The 19,596-nt window shown below is 34.2% G+C and overlaps 1 protein-coding gene and 1 long non-coding RNA gene across 10 annotated transcripts in view; one reads left to right on the top strand and one right to left on the bottom strand.

The window, feature by feature from the left end:
- The window catches only part of CTNNA2 (catenin alpha 2), a 1,322,067-nt gene that overhangs the window by 27,447 nt on the left and 1,275,024 nt on the right, over window positions 1-19,596 (bottom strand). For 6 of the 9 annotated variants that reach the window (XM_021925274.2, XM_021925277.2, XM_021925276.2 and 3 more), the window contains 3 exons: window positions 16,290-16,395; window positions 12,155-12,289; window positions 1,328-1,471 (listed from right to left, as the gene is read on the bottom strand). In XM_021925274.2, coding sequence (XP_021780966.1) covers window positions 1,328-1,471; window positions 12,155-12,289; window positions 16,290-16,395 — 385 coding nt within the window. The remainder of the gene's footprint in view (window positions 1-1,327; window positions 1,472-12,154; window positions 12,290-16,289; window positions 16,396-19,596) is intronic. The other 3 variants (XM_021925278.2, XM_021925279.2, XM_021925282.2) reach the window with 1 other exon arrangement.
- LOC110741137 overlaps window positions 1-19,596 on the top strand; it is a 48,393-nt gene that overhangs the window by 2,156 nt on the left and 26,641 nt on the right. Inside the window, exon 2 of the long non-coding RNA XR_002516890.2 lies at window positions 14,789-14,856. This is a non-coding gene — a long non-coding RNA (uncharacterized LOC110741137). The remainder of the gene's footprint in view (window positions 1-14,788; window positions 14,857-19,596) is intronic.

The following is a 19,596-nucleotide window of genomic DNA, read 5'->3' as shown; positions in this document are numbered from 1 at the left end:
CTTCCTATTGGCCAGTTATGGCCCTACCTTTCTTTATCAGGCCTGAAATCTTTACCATTATAGTCACTTATTTAGGTTAGAAAACTTAGGTATCAAATAACTTCAAAACCCATTCCCCAACCCCAGGGTACTAAAGAGGGCCGTATCAGCTATAGTGCTTTTAAATATAAAAGTGTATAACTTTGGGAGACAGGGATTTATGCATAACAAAGAAGCTATTGATGAGACAGAAAGGACTCTTCATTTTAAACTGAAACCAATTCTCCAACACAAATATTCATCATGGCTAGCTAACCAGGGATGTATATTTTGGAAAAAAAAAATGTATGATACCCTCTTTACATATTTTATAATACTCGTAATCCACACCAGGATGCTTTCATCCCCTCCTATGAAAAAAACAGGGTTTCACATTCTGATGGTCAAACCCTTGCAAGAATATATCCCTTAAAGAGTCAACCACCTCCATGAACTCCCTTTACCCTTTTATACAAAAGCTTGCATCTTGACAGTTTTAATAGGTACCCAGGACAGAACAAGGAAAGAAGTGGAGAAAAGTGTCCACTCCAGTTGATCTTTTCTTTCTAAATACTAAGGCATATAAAAGAACTAATCAGTAATATAATAGAAACCCAAATGAAACAACAACAGCTTTTCATACCTCTTAACTACCAAGAGACGCTATGAAACAGCATCAGTGTTATGACATGCAACAACAAAAATGGGTAGTAAATCTGGCTGTGACACCTTGAAATGGCTGTGACCTCTTAAACTTGCAGGAGTTGTAACTTTTTTCAAAAAATCAGCATTTTAGTCACTGCATTAGAAGGCTTTTATTTGTTAACACCCAAAGTATTTGTTGATAATCCTCATGTATCATCCTCGTGTACATTTTAACCTCCATGATTTTAGAAGGGCCCACTGATTCTCACGGCAAACATCAGTAAAGGATATTTCATGACCCTGAAATCTTCCAAACAAAGAATACATCCTTCTGACTAGCCTTCCTTAGAGAAGCTCACAAAGAGATTATAGAATGGATTCATTCCACATATGCCATGACTTTCACTCCCAATGGGAAGAAAGACTGAGAAATAAAGAAATAAAAATACCATTTTCACTTCTCAAATTTGGACAATTGAAGAATATATCTGTGCTGTGGAATTTCTGACCCACATAAAGAATAAATAGGTCCTTTGCCCAAATTTGGTTAATATTAAGAGGCCTTAAGTGGACACATTTTCATTTCCCTAAAATCCAATCCCCCCTGCCTTCAGAATTCATGATTACAATGAAAGACATTAGATTAGAAAGTCAAGTTACTCACCATGGAGGAATCACTGCTTCCACTCCCGATCGGAGCTCCCTCAGCACAGGTTGGGAGGTGGGTAGAAAGTTGACTAGCCCTGCCCCCATCTATGACATCACAATCTACCTCATAAAAGGTAGTGAAAGTGCTCTGAACTCCTGTCTGATTTCCGAGAGATACAGAAAAGAGAGAGTGAGAGAGAGAGCAAAAGAAAAAAAAAAAAAAAGTACCCTACTTGGGAAGGGATTAGGGAAGTGGAAGAGGGAGTGGGTAATTGGGAAAAAAGAGGTATATGAAGGAATTACGTGCTGAAAGAGATATACACATGGGCTTTCTTGACATTAAGCAGGCTGGCCATTTGGATTTCTCATTGGCTCTTGAACAGATAAAGGAACCATGTGGGAGGAGAATGAAGATGCACCCTGCCTTGTCAGGCATTGTAAGGGACCACTGTAGTGGGGCTCAAAGCGGGTGAATCCCCTATTTAAAGTGTTGAAGATCACCAAGAGAGAAGGCAAGGGCTGTAGCTCTTAAAGCCTGGAATGGTATGTGGGGATCCCTGATGTCTTTCTTGGAAGTTCCATTGCCCTGCTGTGTGACCTTCCTTAAGCCTTTGGCCTCTGCACATCCAACCTCTGCACATGGTCCTCTACTAAAGGGATACTTACCTCTTTCATTGGGATCACTGAAGGACTAATGCATTCATTGTTGCTACAATTGCAACTCTTTTGACTCTTCCTTTTAACCCAAGGATGGATTGTGTGAGGGACATAATTTAAAGGATAAGCCAACAACCAATGCCCTTTTCTACTTTTAGAATCCTTTCATAAGATTCTTTCAATATAGAATATTATTGACAATCTTGAAGTTTTTCTGTGTGTATCAAATATATAAGTAGAAGGAGTATAGTTTGTCTTCAGAACTGTACAAAAAAATCAAATGGCAAGTTTTCTGCAATCATAAAAAAATGCACTGTCACTCTCAGAGGTCAAGTTACATGACCCAGTGATGCCAACTGACCAAAATGTTTTTGTATTCAATGATTTCTGCTATAGTCATAGCTTTATTTACCCAGTCCAGTTTTCATAGAAAACAAGAAAAGGCATGAGAATAGTATGTAGAGCACTATTTTTTTCAAATGAAAATTTAGGAGTTTAAAAACGGAATACTCAAAGTTATTGATTATGGCAAAACAAAAGCAACAGACACTATTGAAGAACAGGCACATCCTGAAATCATCCACAAAAAAGTCAGGCCTTCATCTGCCTAGTGGAATACATGAAAAGTTAAACCACCTCTTTCCACAGAAAAAAACTGAGGAAACCTAGACATTCAAAACAATAGCTTGCAAATTATGGCATCATAAATGGGTAAAAACCAAAGCCTGTTTCTATATACAGATAAACAAAAATCTTAATTTGGGATTTTTCTGTTTTAAGTCAATATAATTCTATTTCTAAGCCAGTCATTCTTAGCGTACTAAATACATTAGTGTATTACAATAATTGCAATTTAAAATTAAGCAAAATTGGCAGATTTAGAGAGCAGTTTGAAACACAGAAGCTACTAAATTCAAGCTGATTATGGATTTGGCAACATCACGTCCATTTTTCACTTCAAAATAAATGTTAGAGACATTTAAAGAATGTCTTTAAAGAATTAAAGTCAATAGAAAAGAAAAAAGTCTTGCATATAAAAAGATGGGTGTTTTGCTTATATTTGACTTTTTCTGTATTTAACAGAGGAGGCAATGATACTCTACATATATTTTCCTTGCTGTATTATTTATTGTTTTTATTTTCAGCAATTCTAAGTCTAAATTCAAATTCTATATTCTATATTTTTGTGGGAGATTTTGCAATTAATGGCCCTATGACATTTTTTCTCTCCACTTTTACATATTGGATCATTGACTAGTTGGCTTATCTTTGATTTTTTTTATAACAATCTCATTTGGTTTACAAGTTAGGGATCTTCTGATTTTCCCATTGTAGGAAATAAATTAGTCATTTACCACAATTTCTCAGTTTGAAAAATTATTACATATTAGAAACTTATTTGGATCATCTCAAAAAGTTTAAAGGTCATTAAGATTAATGATGCAATTGTCCATTCTTCCAATAAACACCTTAAGTTTTTACTACCCAACACAGATGGTACAATTCTCTCAGCATTAAGATGTTAAAAATGGAGTCAAACACTTTTAAAATATTGAAATAAAACAAACTGAACTTAGACTGTCTCTTGGCATTTCTTATAATTGTCTATTGTCTCTTCGGAAATGGAGCATGACTTCAGGAACCCAATGCAAAACTAGGCTGCATCAAAAGGATGCAGAGTGGTCAACTGTGCTGACCTCTTACATGAATTTAGTATGATTGATTGTGATATTATAATAATGCCTTTATTTATGATATTAGTTAAAATAATAAAACTGTCTTTGATATAGAATGCAATGCCAGGATTAGATAATTTCCAAATCTTAGGATCTAGCCTCTTGACAGTTTTCATGAAAATTAAGTTCTACTCCAACTGTAGATTAGCTGCATACTTCCCATGATATTTCAGAAATGGTTAAGTAGCCCTTTAAGATAAGATATTAAGTGTTTGCAAGATTTCAGTAGTCAAGACTCCATTATTATAGTCACGGTTATAATTTCATTCTGACCAGATGTAGGGCTGGTCTCAAATTTATGTTTGAAGTTAAAAAAAAAAAAAGTTGTTTAGCTTCTTAGCACGGAAGATTGAGAAAAGTCAGGTGGAATAATATGTGCATTCCAAAAGAACAATCTGCAGATGCATTTGTCATGGAAGATATGGTCAGGCATTTTTTCATCTAAGTTGACCAAAATGTTATAATTGAAGAGAAATACCTCAGTATGAGGGGCTCCAATAAATGTGGATAGCAGCAGATTTGAATTGGAAGTTCTCAGATAAAGAGATGTTTTGATTTTGTTTTATGGTAGTGTCTCACATACAGAAATTTGGGCTGACAAACATACATGGTTCTTAAAAGACGATGTTGACCATAACTTCTCCAGGATATTCTCAGTTGCAAAAGAGATTTACCAAAGAAAATGGATGAAAGAGGTCAAGAGACAGGTGGTTCTGATTTGACAGGACATCTAGCCAGAGTTCCAGTCAATTTCCTTATTAGCAAGACATCTGCACAGATGAAGGTATTCAGAGAAAAGTAATAAAACAAGATACAGTATTGATGATAAAAAGATTAAAAGTCTAAATTAAGAAAGCTTGCCTTCAAGAAAATAGAATTAGGATGAAGTATTTGAAATATATTTATAGCCCAGAAGGAAAATTACTAATTAAGATAGAGTAAGACAGTGTGTTCTGATGCAGTAAAAGAAATCTGAACGAAGAAACTCCACATTGCCCATCCGAAACCTTTCTTATTTGTAAGATACATGGGCCATAAAGTGGCACATATTTCTCTTCTAAGGGCTGCACTCAAGGCCATATTTTATAAATTATTTAAATTAGGCTGGAAAAAGCACTTGACAAAATAATCTGCAGGGACAGAATGTAGATGACAGTAAGTTAAACACACTTTTATTTCTAGAATATAGTAAACCAAGAAAACAATGAATGCACAGAGATAGCCATCAACAATACTCTGCTATTCTAGCTGAAAACCCTATTTCAGTAAGCTTAGAAAATAAATGGAAAAAATAAACAGACTACACAGTCTAATAAAAACACAATGGACAGAAAAATTTATCCTTTTCATGAAAATTATTTGGTATTAGAGATAAAGAGACTTTAAATTCCCCAACTCAACCAAAATGTATCACCATGCCTTTTACGTAGTAGGGATGCAATAGAAATGTTGAAGTGAATCAGAAAATATTCTTATGTGAACAAGAACTAAATGCAACTCTTTGAATCTCTGCCATTGGAAATTAGAAACAACTTACGGAAACATTGATCTATTTTAAGAAAAACATTATTGTCAAAATGTTATCAAAACTAGTGCTGAATAAAAATATCCTGACTCTGTTTTGCTGTGGATTCTATCTTCTTTATTTTTAACCAGCTAAGGTAATGGAAAGATGTGTAAAATCAATGACAAAATCCCCAGATAATCTTAGCATATGATTTTAATATCCATTCTCTTTTACATCTTCATATTATATCACCTTGTTCACATATCAACTTTTTTCTTCAACAGACTTCAGTCCAGGAATTCCTGGGGTAAGCCCCAGGAGAAACAAGGAAAAAAAATCACAGTGGATTTAAGTAACCAATTCTAAATAATCTGTTTCTTGACTAGAGCTGAAAAATTCAAGTGTTTACAGGGTTTGAATTTACAGACACCATTTCTAAATAAAGGTCTTCACTCAACACTTTGTCTTCCCATAATTATTTGGTTCAATGTCAGGAAACAGGTAGGTCTGGATTTGCTCTTACAGATCCAAAACTGGTTCAAAACTGGGGAGACGGTGGCTTTTAAGATACTTCTCAAAACAATAATTATTTGAAATATCATTTGAAGTAGTAGTTTAAAATTATTTTTTAAAAAATCAGACCATTCTCATATATGAACAAGTAATCAAAATTAGGATATGTCTTATGGGGAAGCTTTATAAAATAGTACTTCTTAAATAGGTGTGTCTGGGTTTTACAGATATCCCAAGACACAGTCATCCCTTGGTATCCATGGGGGATTGGTTCTAGGACCCTAGCAGATACCAGAATTCAAGGATGCTCAAGTCTCTGATATAAAATGTCATAGTATTTACATGTAACCTACACACATCCTCCTGTATACTTTAAATCCTCTCTAGATTACTTATATCTATTATAATGCAGATGTTATATAAATATTACATAAATACTATATTGTGTTTTATCTGTACTATTTTTATTGCTGTATTGTTACTTTTGTTTTTTTCCACATATTTTCAATCTCAGGTTGGTTGCATTCTCAGATATAGAACTCACAGATACAGAAGGCCAACTGTATATGCAATCACCTCCCCTCATCCAGGTACCTCCCTTGTGTCCAATTTCCAAGTTTTCACAAAGTATTACTGCTAATTGGCTACTAAATCATTCTCTGAATATTACCTGTAATCTAAGGTGTTAATTGATAATAAATTAAGTTGTCAATTATTTACTTTTCTTCTTTTAATTAGAGCATCTCAAAACTTAAAAATTCTAAGACCCAAAGGAATGAAATTTTACTGATTGAATGACAAGTAATGGCGCTGATATCTCAGGGCACACTCTTCTTAAAGCTACTAACTCCTACTCTTACAAGCAGTAATGCCCTCAAACTAAAACAGAAATTACTCCTCAGCCCACAAGTTTAGGTGTCACAATCAAATCAATCCATAGAGTAGATCGAAGTAAGGTCAGTCCACATCTCCAGTTAAGGTACAAAGAGTTATTTGCTTGATTTGCATCCTAGCTTTGCCACAACACGGTACGTTTTCTTATTTTAAAATGTGAACATTGGAACATAATATTTCTCTATGCATTAAACAATTCCATTAGATAACCAACTGCTTTAATTACATCAATGAATAACTGATTTTTTTAAATGGCCATAAGTGATAATATTGGTAAGTTTAGGGTGACCATCACAGAAAATGTAACTGAAGAGCCACTTCCTAGACTGGAGCAGTATACCAGACTCCTTTGTACAGGACTGTTTGAATTCAGAGAACATATACAGGTGCAGTGCAAAAGACATAAAGCTTTCCATGATGCCCAGCACCCAAAGAAACTTTTACTTTTCTTATTAAAATTCCTATTAATTTCCCATTTTTTTCCAAAAATAACAGTCTTGAATTGGTAAACTGTCACTTTTAAAACTCTGGGGAAATGAATGTTCAGTGAAAAACCATATACAAGTTACTTCCCTCTGAGGGTGTCTATAATTTGGGTTGTGCAGAAATCAATGACCATTCATAATGGTATGAATGTAACTAAGGAAGGCATAATGCAGGAATCAGAATTTAAATGGTACTAGTTTCACTGTCAACATATTGGGGAACGGGTTTTGGGGAAATATGGAATTATGCAACAATTCATTTTACTAGCAAAGTGTATTCAAATAACTACTGCCATTCTGTAAATGGTAACTACTCATTTCATTCTCTTAGTCACAATTTCTCTACTATGCCTAACATCCAGATTTACAATCTGAGGTTTGTTTTTATCTTACTCTCTCTAGCTTTGGACACTGCAACTTTTCCTATGTAAGGGAAGGTCCTTGAAGCATGGAAGGTCTGGATAAAATTATTTTGAACTGCTATGAATTCCTAGAACACATACCCTTTTGTTCAAAAATACTAACATGCATTCCAAACCCAAATTGAAATAGCTAGCGCTTTAGATTTTTTCCATTACTGTTACACTTTGATCCGTGGAGATCATGAAGAATTGACTATAGACAAAATAGAAGATATAAAAATTAAGGAAAAAGGTTGCTTAATGTACAGGTCTACACAATTAGATGCAATTCTTGTTTCAATGGCTGTTTTAGCTCATTACAAAATACTGGCACTTTTTAAAAATAAAAAGGAATATACAGCTCTTCAAATAAAATGTAATTATCATCTCAACAAACCATATATATATTGTACAAAATATATCCCACATTTTCTTTTCCCTAATTTGTATTGGATCAGATAGTGTATAGTTACCAATCTTGTTCACTTCCTGACTACTTCACTAAGGTGTGTTGAGAGTGTAAGAGTAAATGTCAAATCAGTTGTGTTCCGTGTTTGTATGCACATATGCATCTTTGAAGATATGCCAGTGTCAGGTAGAATTGATTTTAATATTATCAGTTTCCAACATTTTTAGGAATGTATTATCTATACCATGAATATTCATGTTGATTATAATTAGAGTCCAATTTTTTAAAATAATGTGAAACATGAGCAACAAGAATTACTGTAATTGACCCCTCAGTCTCCAATGTTCTCTACCAATTCAAATCCTACCAGTGTCACAAGAATAACTTGTTCACCTTGCCAAACCTCTCCCCTAAACCCAATTGAGAGGCATTCAGAATTGGAAAAGAGATATTTAAATGGCAAAGAACAAAAGTATATATTAGGGCAAGCTTCTCAGTCTCTCAGGAATAGGTCAGTAATTCATTCATTCAGCCCAAGGACTTAAGCAACTAGCATTCCTCACCTCCAAACTTGATTCAAATATTTTGTTAATATAAAGACATTTATATGTAATAAAATCTATTAAAATTTGTACCATTTTTGTGTACATTTGGCCATAAATTACATCCTCGTCTCTCCTGAACATCAAATTCCTGATCAAAGTAGGGTTATTGCTGTTATGTTCTGACTTCATTGTTTTAATGAGGCTCCTGTTATCCTTTAACTTTAAAAAACAGTTTAGGTAGGCTTTATCAGGTTTATTAGAATGTTTGATATTCAGTATACATAATTTAAAAATCCTACATTACTAATTCTAATTTTGTTCAGCATCATATGCAATGTATAAATCTTTTGGTAGCTACAAAATATTAAAGGTCATAGAATGATTTTTATTTTTCCAGGTCCATGTATACATCTCCATTTTTAACTTTAAAGGTGCTGATTAAACCCTGTGAAACCTAGCAAACAAAAATTAGTCAAAAACATGATAATTAAATATACAGGTAATACCCATATTATGATACTGGAACACATTTGAATTCAAAATAGTATTTAAATACTAAAAAATACATAGCTTAACTTTTCTTCCATAAGATAATGCTGTCACATTTAATGGACATTATTTGCACTAAACTAATTTATGATATGTTATCCTTAACTTTCTCTTTTTTCTTTTCTTCAGACTTCTTCCTTTATGCCTCTTCTCTTCTTTCCTCCCCTCTTTGTCTTTCTTTTGCTTTCACTATTCTTTTTTTCAAAAAGCCTGTAAACTGGCTTAAGAATTTAAGCAAACATTAAACTAAGCAAATAAATAAAGCCAGTTTATAGACTGTTTAATCTTCTGGAGCTCACTTACCTCTACTTTCACTTTAACAATTCTATCATATTTTTTCTTTTCCATTACTCCCTTAGTAACCAGGTTAAGCTGAATTGGCTCACACATGCATTTTCTACTTTAAGAAGAATGTCACCTTTTGGTTACTGAGACAGGTTTAAGCCAATGACAAAAAAAAACCTAATTGCCAGGTAGAAAACCAATGGTATTTCTTAGATAGCAGTTGAGTGGATGAGCATACATAGGCACACATCCTGCACTGCTTTATTTCTGTAGTTCGCCATCATGATGCCTGGAGAGCTTTAGTATCCATTCTCCTCCAAGACCTGTTGAATTATCTGTCCCCACCTCTCAAGCGAAAAGCAGACACAAGAGGCCTTTCTCAGTTTGTATACATAGAATCACATAAAACAAAAACACGCTGACATAAGACATAATTGTGCATTTTGCTTAACATATGTTCATCATGCCAGCATAAGACTAAAAATGTGACTGTTTTGACATCAAAATCACTTTTCTTGGCAAAATGGAAATAATGTCCGAATCTCTTTGTTTTGGTAGAGAGGTTGACTTCTAACAAATGTAACTTTCCTGGGGACATTCATACATTTCAGAGAAGCCATGGCTTTGAATCCCATGTGTATAAACACAGGGAAAAAAGAAAGAAGATTTAAGTATTTCTTTTTTGATTATACATTAAACTATGATGGCTTCTCCTGGAAAAGAAAAAAACAGCAACTTTGTCATGCCATGTGACAAAATAAAAGGGTGTAACTTTCTTGGCAAAATCATTGAAAATGTGTGTGTATGGGGTCTCCCATTCTTGACTCTTTCAGAACTTTGAAAGCAGTCATTTGTGGCTATTTTGCACAGTAAGCATATTCATTTTTTTTTTCTTTTCTCCATTGGCCGTCAGTGAAGGAGCATGAAGAATAAGATGGAGGCAGAATTGGCAAAGACAGCAGACTACAGATGTAGGTGTGGCACCAAACAGCAATCAAGCTTGGAATAAATCATTAGGAAGCCAAGAGCAGGCCCATGACCGAGCATATATAGCAAACTTTTTATAATGCATTTGTCTTAGAATTATTATCAAGTTGTACAACATTCTTCTAAAAGAAGCCTTCTCCCATGCAAGGATTTATGAACTGTGCCAACAAGACTCAAAGAAGGAAACAGGCTTCTTGATGGTGTTCCCAATCTCAAACACCTCTATAAAAGCCAACAGTGCAAGTGATAAAAGCCAGTGATGGTTTGGACTACATCTAAATGAGGAAAATACAATGGCAATGAAGCTTTGGAGGCAGTGACAAACAATGGGTACTGAGAGGATGATGGAGAGCGGCTCTGCTAGTAAAAATTGCCCAGATGAGATTGTGGAGTCTGAGATCCACAAAGATGCTTTGTGCATCCACGTAAATAATAAGATTAGAAAGTAACAAATAAAAGCACACGAGGCAAGCTGAACAAAAAGCACTCAGTTCCACAGGGGCTATATACAGATGGACATGAAAGCTGAGTGGTATGGGAAACTATACCATCAAGGCTGAAGATAAGAAAGGCAGCAAGGAAGATGCGATGATTTGATCACTTCTTGGCGAGAGAATCTTGGTAATTACCAGCTTGGCAGAAAGGACACATTGCAAGACAGATTGCTCTTGGTTGTTGAAGAATGTTGAAGCAGGATCATGTTGGAAATGCAAAGAGGTGACTGTGCTTTGGGAAGAGGCACAAAATAGCCAATTTACTGGGCTCTAGGTGGGACTGCATGAAACAGGCTTTCCAGATGGTGTCTCTATGCAAGCCAGATCAGTTCTTTTCCCAGCTATGTTTTCTGCAACTCAAACAATATGGGGACAAAAATATTTGGGTTCAAGAATGATTTGTCCACATATTTTTACCAAATGGCCAAACTTCTAAATTTCCAAAAATGGCTTCAGGAAGAACTGAGCTTTGTGATTAGTCTGATTTTCATAAGGTATTCACCATGCCGATAATATTATGTGCCTGTAATTACTCACTTGAAATGGTAGCATCATGTCTGACTGGGAAAAGAACTAAGGTGTCAGAGCCACATTTCTGGACTTGCAAATAATTTGCAACAAATGGCATCCTGTGTTGAGAGAAAGGGGTTGAGGGAGGAGAAGAAGCCAAGGTGAAGAACCTCAACACATATTTGGAAATCTTGCCAAGAAATTGTGATTCTTCTAAATATTCATTGAACTTATTTCTAGGAATTTGACAAAAATGGACTAGATAATTATATTTTCATGAGAAACGAAACACTGGAGTGATTGAGCAAAGAATATATAATTGTTAGTGTTTGACAATTATGTTAGTTTTTGGCAACAGCACATCAACCTGTATTAAACTCAAATATCTTCTGGCTTTCAAGGGTTACTGATAACCTAGTATGCATTGGAACCTGATGAATGAATTCCTATTGTTTTCATCGTCTCTAACATGTGAACACAATCCACACATAGAGAGGCTGGCTCCCGAACAGAGAATGAAAATTACTAGCACTAACAAAAAGAAGTAGACTCACAATGAGTAAATATACAAAAGCCCCAAATAATTTTGATAGTCACAGCTTGGCAATGAGTTTCCAGACTACAAAATTAGTTTTCTTGTGAAGAAAGGAGATTTTACAAGGCTAGAATAAACACAGGGTAATTGGAAAATCAAATTGCTCTTTGTGAGTTATTGTAAGGTCTGGAATAATGGTGATAATATTTAAAAAAAAAAAAATCCTCCCTATAAATCACTGTAGTTTGGTGTTTTTAGCAGTACTGTTGCCAAGAATGTTTGCCTTGGAAGTACAACGGTGGGAACTTTACATTGTGAAGCCCAAGTCCAGCTTACCCCTGACACAATGAGCTCTCCTCCCAGATTCTGCACTTCTGCCTTCACCTTGCTGCAGATATTAAGCTGATGACAATACAAGGCAATTCGTTGAAGGTAGGCTAATAAATCCTGCTTACATGCTGAATCAGGACACTATAAAACATTAAAAGAGTGATCTTGATTAGTAAGTATTCTTCAGTTTCTAACATTTGTTATAGAAAAGCTGCAGGAAGAAAAGGTTTCAGTGTCATATACCTTAATTACATTCATTTAACTTCACAGTGCATTTTAGAAAGGCCACAGACTGTAGTTTAGAATGGTTGGCTCTACTTTAATAAAATTGTATCAGAAGAATATCGAAGATATTCCAGAAAGTCTTATTGGGACTTCTATACATGTTTATGAGTATTTTTACCTGCTGTCTTCTAAACTCTAAAGAAACCTAAATATTTTACATTTTTCTTCAACTTTCATTATGTGAAATGTTATTTTAATGCAGAGGACCAAAGGATGCTAGAAGTAAATCACTTTGTGTGGCACTCTCTGCCAAGCATAGGGGACAGTTTCAATCCAGTCCATCGGCGGAAGAAAATCAATTCGTTTCCTTTGATTCTTTAATAAATGTATCATTCATTTATGAAAAAGTTTATTACACTTTTTGGAATTTAATATTTATCAAACTTTAAGCAACAAAATAACCTGCCTTTAAGTGAGAGACTGAAATGGTTCATGACCACTGTAAGAAAAACAGATTTGATAGAATTATTTGAAGCCAGCTGAAAGAAGTTCGTAAGAGTAGCAACAGAGTCCTTTAATGGATGCACCAGAGTTAACTCTGGCTAAGGAGTCTGAATTTTCATTATGACCAAAGTAGGCGGGTGTCCATCAAGCACACACAAGGCTTGGCTGAACGCTTCTAGAAACGTTTGCATGACTCCTGAAAACATTTCTGAGGCTCCAATGCCAATGGCTACTGAGGAATTGAGATACCTGTATATTTCTTTTGCTATCAAAGGTTCAGCTTGAGCTACTTCCAGGTCATTTAATTGTTCTGTATCAATTTGACACTTGTAAAGGACATAAAATCACCAAATCCTTGATACTGTAAGAAATAAGTACCTACAGCCACAACTAAAGTATCTTATTTAGAGTAAGAGGATGGGAGAAAGACTCTGAGCTAAGTTTCCCTCAAGCTCAAGAAAGGAAATTCTTTTATCAATACTGTAAAGCCAGTGATTACATATAACCATCTATTGAATAAATGATAAAGGGATATTTTTTATATTTAACACTTACCATTGTGGTATTTTTTCACTAACTGCATTTATCAAGAAAGAATTCCACAGAGACTGCTTTTAGCTTCTTACAAGTACTTCATACTGTAATATTTATCCTACTCCAGGGACCCATACACAGAAAGGAATTAACTTTAAAATGATATCTCCCCAGAGGGCTGACAAGGCTTTTGATACAAATACCTTGCAGCAAATTAAACAGAGTTCTATCTCAATGGAACAGTAATTAGAAATGCAACAGTCCGTAAAAAGTTTATATGGCACGCATATCTCCAATCTTTATAAAATATTTTCTGGCAAAATAAATGTAATTAATCCAGTCCTTGGTAATACTCATTCTATTCTATTATTTAAACCAAAGTAGTTAAAATACACATTTAAAAAGGCATGATGAATCAAGAAAAGTAACTCCTAAATCATGGAAATAGGTGCAGCATTTGATAACATTTCTCTGAATAAAAGATTTATCAAAAATTGCAAGTTATTTCACAGCTAATGACAATAATAATGCCACAAAGAGGGTTAGGTTTAAACTTCATCTGTTTGAGTCACTGTGAAATAGCATTTAAATACTCTGTCACTTAATCTCAAAATAAATTTAGTATCCTGGGGTGCGTGTGTGTGTGTGTGTGTGTGTGTGTGTGTTTGAGTGTTTGATGTGTTTTTCACATATCAACTGTTTTTAGTTATGCTTCAGGTTGCACAGTTAGTTGAAAATGAAAGCCCAAAAAGGTAAAATCAGAAACAAAAGTCACAACCAAAACTATTGAACTTGAGGGGCCTGAAGATTCCGAGAAATACTTTTCGCCATTGAGATTTAAAGTATAATGAAACAGCCACTCAAACTCCATTCATTTTCACTCCCAAGAAGTCCTTCCTAGCAAATTGGTGGGTGGTCAATTTCTGGTCACTCTACACATCGGAACTCTTCTCAACATTTGCAGAAAAAGAATGTGGCCTTTTCTAGTTGGTAATTTTTTTGTATGCATATTTTCAAGTAAATTCATTGTCTCTTCCTTTCTTTACATGAACTTTCTGGAATACTTATGTAAGTCGGTCAAAAAATAAATAAATAAACTCAGTTTATGCTGTGAAGCCTCATGGTTGATATTGCCCTGAAATTAGGCAATAGCAATGGGTTAACACTCGACTCCTACAAACTGTGAGAAGTTCTCAAATTATCATAGTACTTGAGTTATCTCAACCAATAAGTGTTTCTCCAAAAGTCAAAAGTCAAAAAAATTTCTTGGATTAGCCATCTTATATGTAAAATAAAATTAAAATGAGAATTCATTGACTCTTAGGTGCAATCCTGATAGTAAAATCATCTGGGGTTTTGTTTGTTTTGTTTTCTCAGCGTTTACAAGATGTGTGAATTTGGTATTGACTTGAATGAAGGAAGTTAGAGCCTGGGATGCTGAGGCGGTAAGTATTTAGAGGAGCAACCCTTATATGTAGGAATGAGGGAGGAAAACTATAATAAGCAACACAAAGACTCAGAAATCATCAGATCATCAGAGACTAGAGCCATATATGGAGAAGGATGCAATTCTCTTTCAATATCTCCAGCTTGCATCAATGTACTGCAGTATACTAAGCAAATTCATGTTAATATTTCCATGTAGATAATAGTATATATAATATTTTATTTCCAAAACTTATATTTTATGATACAATCCATCTGAAGTGGTTCCAACTGTAAACCACTGTTGCTTATAGGGATAATCAACAGTTAGTTACCTGGAAAAGTCTACTACCTAACACACTCTTATAGGAAATGGACTATAATTGCAACAAGACATTTAGAATAGAATTTTAAAGTTCCCATTCAAGCCAAATAAAAAGAAAAGTATGGAAATAAACATTCAAGGTGAGGACTCTTTTAATGTATATCCTAGTTTGGTTTGAAAGCATTAAGAGATATTCTTGAGAATTTCATTTATCTCTGATGCCTCTGAGTCTGGGTTATAATAAAGCTGAAATCTGAAGGTTCTTGATCATATGGAATAATCCCATTTATGGTGGAGCATAAGTTATTATGAATTATGAAGAGGATCATTAGAGTGAGATCCATATTAAATAACAAAAGGTGAAGTTCTACTTTCTTCTTTCTATATTTAAAAACATGATGTTCTCCCAAATTCCACAACTTGCTTCTGCCCTTTGATCTCCAAATGCCCCTGACTGTGCTACCCCCAGTTTCCATTCTAGTCCTGGAAGAGTCCTTGACAACTTCTTAAACCATCAAATCATGACCCATCACATCCCTTAAGCTCTGCTAATTCAGTTCCCTGACCACAAGACAGGTTGCTCTTCTGTCTCCTTTATTCATTCTGTCAGTCAGTTAAAATGTGCAATCTAAACTTCCTGGGGGCAACAGAAAAATAAAGTAAAGCAATGAATTAAATATATATATATTTAAATGTGATAAGCACCATGAAGTAAACAAAAGAGGGCATTATGTAGGAATCTCTAAAAATATATTTAAACCAAGAGCCCAACAATGAAAATTTAAAAATCTGCTTTCCCCCCCTTCATTATGTAGTACAGTTGCCTTTCTCAATGGGGAAGGCTGGGACAATCCATGACTCTTCAGGGGCTGATGTCTCCTAAGTAATGTGTTCTTCTTTCTCAAGGAATTTTGGTCAGAAGCCTTAGCATTCTCTCCAGAGCTAAACCTACCTTTGCCACCAGCACAGTGTCAGGAGAGTCAGATACCAGTGTGTAAAACATCAGTGATTCTCCCCTCTGATTCATTCTTCAGAAGCATTTCATAGGGTGCATAAAACTAATTACAAAACCCAAGCACTAATTAGTGATTCCACTCAGCATGTGCCCACTCTTCCCTTTTCTATTACCTGATCAGCCACAGCGCGGGCTAATTTGTCCATTCGAGAACCTGCTTCGGCAATTTTCTTGGCAGCATTAATGACATCAGATGTATTTTTCAATGGGCCTTTGCCTCTGAAACAACATATACAACATAATTAGAAATCCACTTAATGACGGGAAAGAGACCAACCTACCGTATCCCTTGTCCAGGAGTCTAGCGTTGTGTTTTATTTGGCACTGGCCACATTAGTCAAATTTTGAATATTTTCTTGCTTAACTCCAGTTTCTATGTTAAGTCATTTTTTGGAAATATTTTCCCATATTTTTATGTGCATGTCCACATTTTATCTTTTAGATTAAGTTCTATATTTATAAACAATGGCTGATTATAAAAGATGATCATCACAAGAGAAATGAAAATTTTATAGTTGCTTACCATGTACCAAAAGCTGTTGTACAGACTACCTCATTTTGACTTTATAACAACTCTACAAAGTAGGTATCATCACTCCCATTTAGAAAATAGTGAGCCCAAAATGATCTAGGTAACTTATCCAAGCTTATACAGGTCATAAGGAAAAAATTCAAAATTTTAAGCAGAGTCTAGCCAAACTACATGCACATGCATTATCTTCCTAATCATGTCCAGCATATTTATATTCTGTTATTTAAAGTCCAGTTTGGCATTTTGAGAAGCAATGATCTCTTACACATAACTGGGAACTGTTTGGCCAGAATTTCAGAGTTTTGTTGGCTTGTGTGCTTCCGGTACTGATTTATGAAAGAACGTACAAAGCACAGAGTGACAGTAAATGTTTTTGTGCTTCCAAACCATCACCCTAATATTTTCATATAAGGTTTGCAATTAGGTGAAGTGTTTAATATGTCTTTTAAATATTTATTATAAGGGAAATGGAAATTACACTGCATCATAAATCTTTAAACAAAATGTGGCATGTAACACAACTTTTCTTTCCCTTTTTGTGAGAGGTAAAGCATAAATTATGTTTATCATTTTTTAGCATCATTAATTAAACTAGTCTCTTTATGTGCATAAAAATCAATGTGTTTTTTAAGGCTGCAAGATTACATTCCTATAGTTAGAAATGTGGTGAACTGTACAGAAAAACTATTCAGAAGCGATTTATTTAGACCTTTATTTAGCCGGTGTAGGGTTATATAGAGAGGGCAATGATTGCTATTGTTACATAATAACATTTTATAAAACAGAAGACAAAATGTCTCTCAGTAAACTAACATAAATGAATGATATTTTGTTCAATTTCTCTACTAATTCCCCTTCTTGGATTTTTCTACATTAGTAAGTAAAATATACTGGGTTTGTATTAATATTTAAAGACAGAGACAGACACACAACTTAAGGTATTTCATTTTGTTGTAGTGACGTTAACTCTTCCACAAAGTACTTTGATTTTGCAGTTGCTATTTAGATTTTAAAACACAGACAGTAATTTCACGTGTGAATTTTATGTAATACGGATGAGTTAAAGATTCTATGACAATCTGTTTGCTATTCCCTAACATATTTTTATTAGCACAAAATAAATTGTATTTTTTAAGGAACGCTTGGATACAGAATCTGTCCATGTTTAATAATATCCTCGTTATTCATATTTCTAACTTCTAGACCTTAGAAAATCTATTTTCTGATGTTTACTCTGACACAATATTTGTTGTAACTTCATCTTAACCCATTCAATAAGACTGCATTCTGTTTGATCTTTCATTGCTAACAATTGTGTATTTCAAGAATTTCAAAGGATCTTGGAAAATGCTTCCTCATGAACCTTCCATAGTAACTTCCAACAGCTGATTGATTCTGACAAAATGCTCCAAGTTAGTGAAGAATGTCTATGTAGACCCTGAATCTGCTTGATGCTCAGGATCCCATTTTGTAGACAACGAATGAAAAGAAGCATGTCGTTTTGATTATACCAGAGACTACAGTTCATAGACTTACTAGTATGTTAGGAAAAAAAAGTTTGAGACTTTACAATTCACATTGTAGACTCAAATTCCTGGAGTCGCAACCTGGGTATGAGGGTATATTTCATAAAATTAGAAAGCAAAATAGAAGTTATGAGATCAAATATGTTCTCATTTTCTAGTTGGGGAAGCTGAAACCAAGGGAGAAAGACAAAATAACATGCCCAAATGACACTGCTATGCACAGAGAGAAACAGAATCGAAGTCTATGTGTCCTATATCATAATTTAGTACACTTTTTGCTAAATATGATTCATTCTTAAGAATGTAAAGTAACGTGCTCAGAGAAAAACAAGTAGCCTTAACTATATACATTAATACACAAGTTACAAAAAACACTGATTAAATAGATGGCTCAAGAATTCAGAAAGAAGAGGTTGGGAAAAACTAATAAAATTACAAACAGATTAATGAGTCAGAAAACAAAACAATAGAAGTTATGAATAAATCCTAAAACTAGCTCTAAACCAAAAAGATATAGAAAATACATTTAGAATGCTATCAAGAAAAAATAGGAGAAAAATATCCAAACATAAAAAAGATAAGAGAGCAATAACCTTAGAAAAGAGCAATAATCTTAGAAAAGCAAAAAAAAAAAAAAAAAAAAAAAAAAAAAAAAAGGTATCATAAAGCTGCTTTCTCAAATATATGTAAATAAATGTGAAAACAGATGAAATAAGTTTCTAGGAGAATATAATTTATCAAAATGGACCAGAAAGGAGATTTTGAAAAATTGAAACAGTCTGATTTCCATGGAAGAAAGAAAGTTGTCAGATAGAACTCACTAAAAAAAAAAAGAAAAATATCAGTAAATCCAGGTAGTTTCTTGTAGGAGTTAACTAAACCTTTAAAGAGAAGATAATCTCAATGCTATTTAAACTCTTCCAGAATATCAGAAGGAAAATAATTTCATTAAGTTACATAATACTGATATTATCAGAAGCAACTAAAAACTAAAGATGCTCACTTAGGTAGTAAAAAAACAAAACAAAACAAAAAAACAGAAGGAAACCCAAAGAAAGAAATGACAGAATTGACATGAGTGCTGAATAGGCTCATACATACGAGAATTATTTGTTAGGTTTTTAGGAACTGGGCAAGCCAGTTGAAATGTTGGGAGCTTAAAATCTGCCATGATGGGAATATTTACTTCATGGACATAAGCAAATGCTACAAAGTTCAGGGCTTTTTCCCTCCATAGACCATCATCAGATCTTGAAAAAGCTCAAAGTAATAGTTATAACTAGTCGAGAATAAAGGTATTGTGACTTAGAAAAGGTATATGAAGGTTTCTTGAGCTAGGTGATAGTTGTACAAGTTACTTTA

Source organism: Papio anubis, chromosome 14 (genome assembly GCF_008728515.1).
Source record: "Papio anubis isolate 15944 chromosome 14, Panubis1.0, whole genome shotgun sequence".
Lineage (NCBI taxonomy): Eukaryota > Metazoa > Chordata > Mammalia > Primates > Cercopithecidae > Papio > Papio anubis.
The sequence above is the reverse complement of the archived record's forward strand: the minus strand, read 5'-3'. Positions and strand labels throughout refer to the sequence as shown.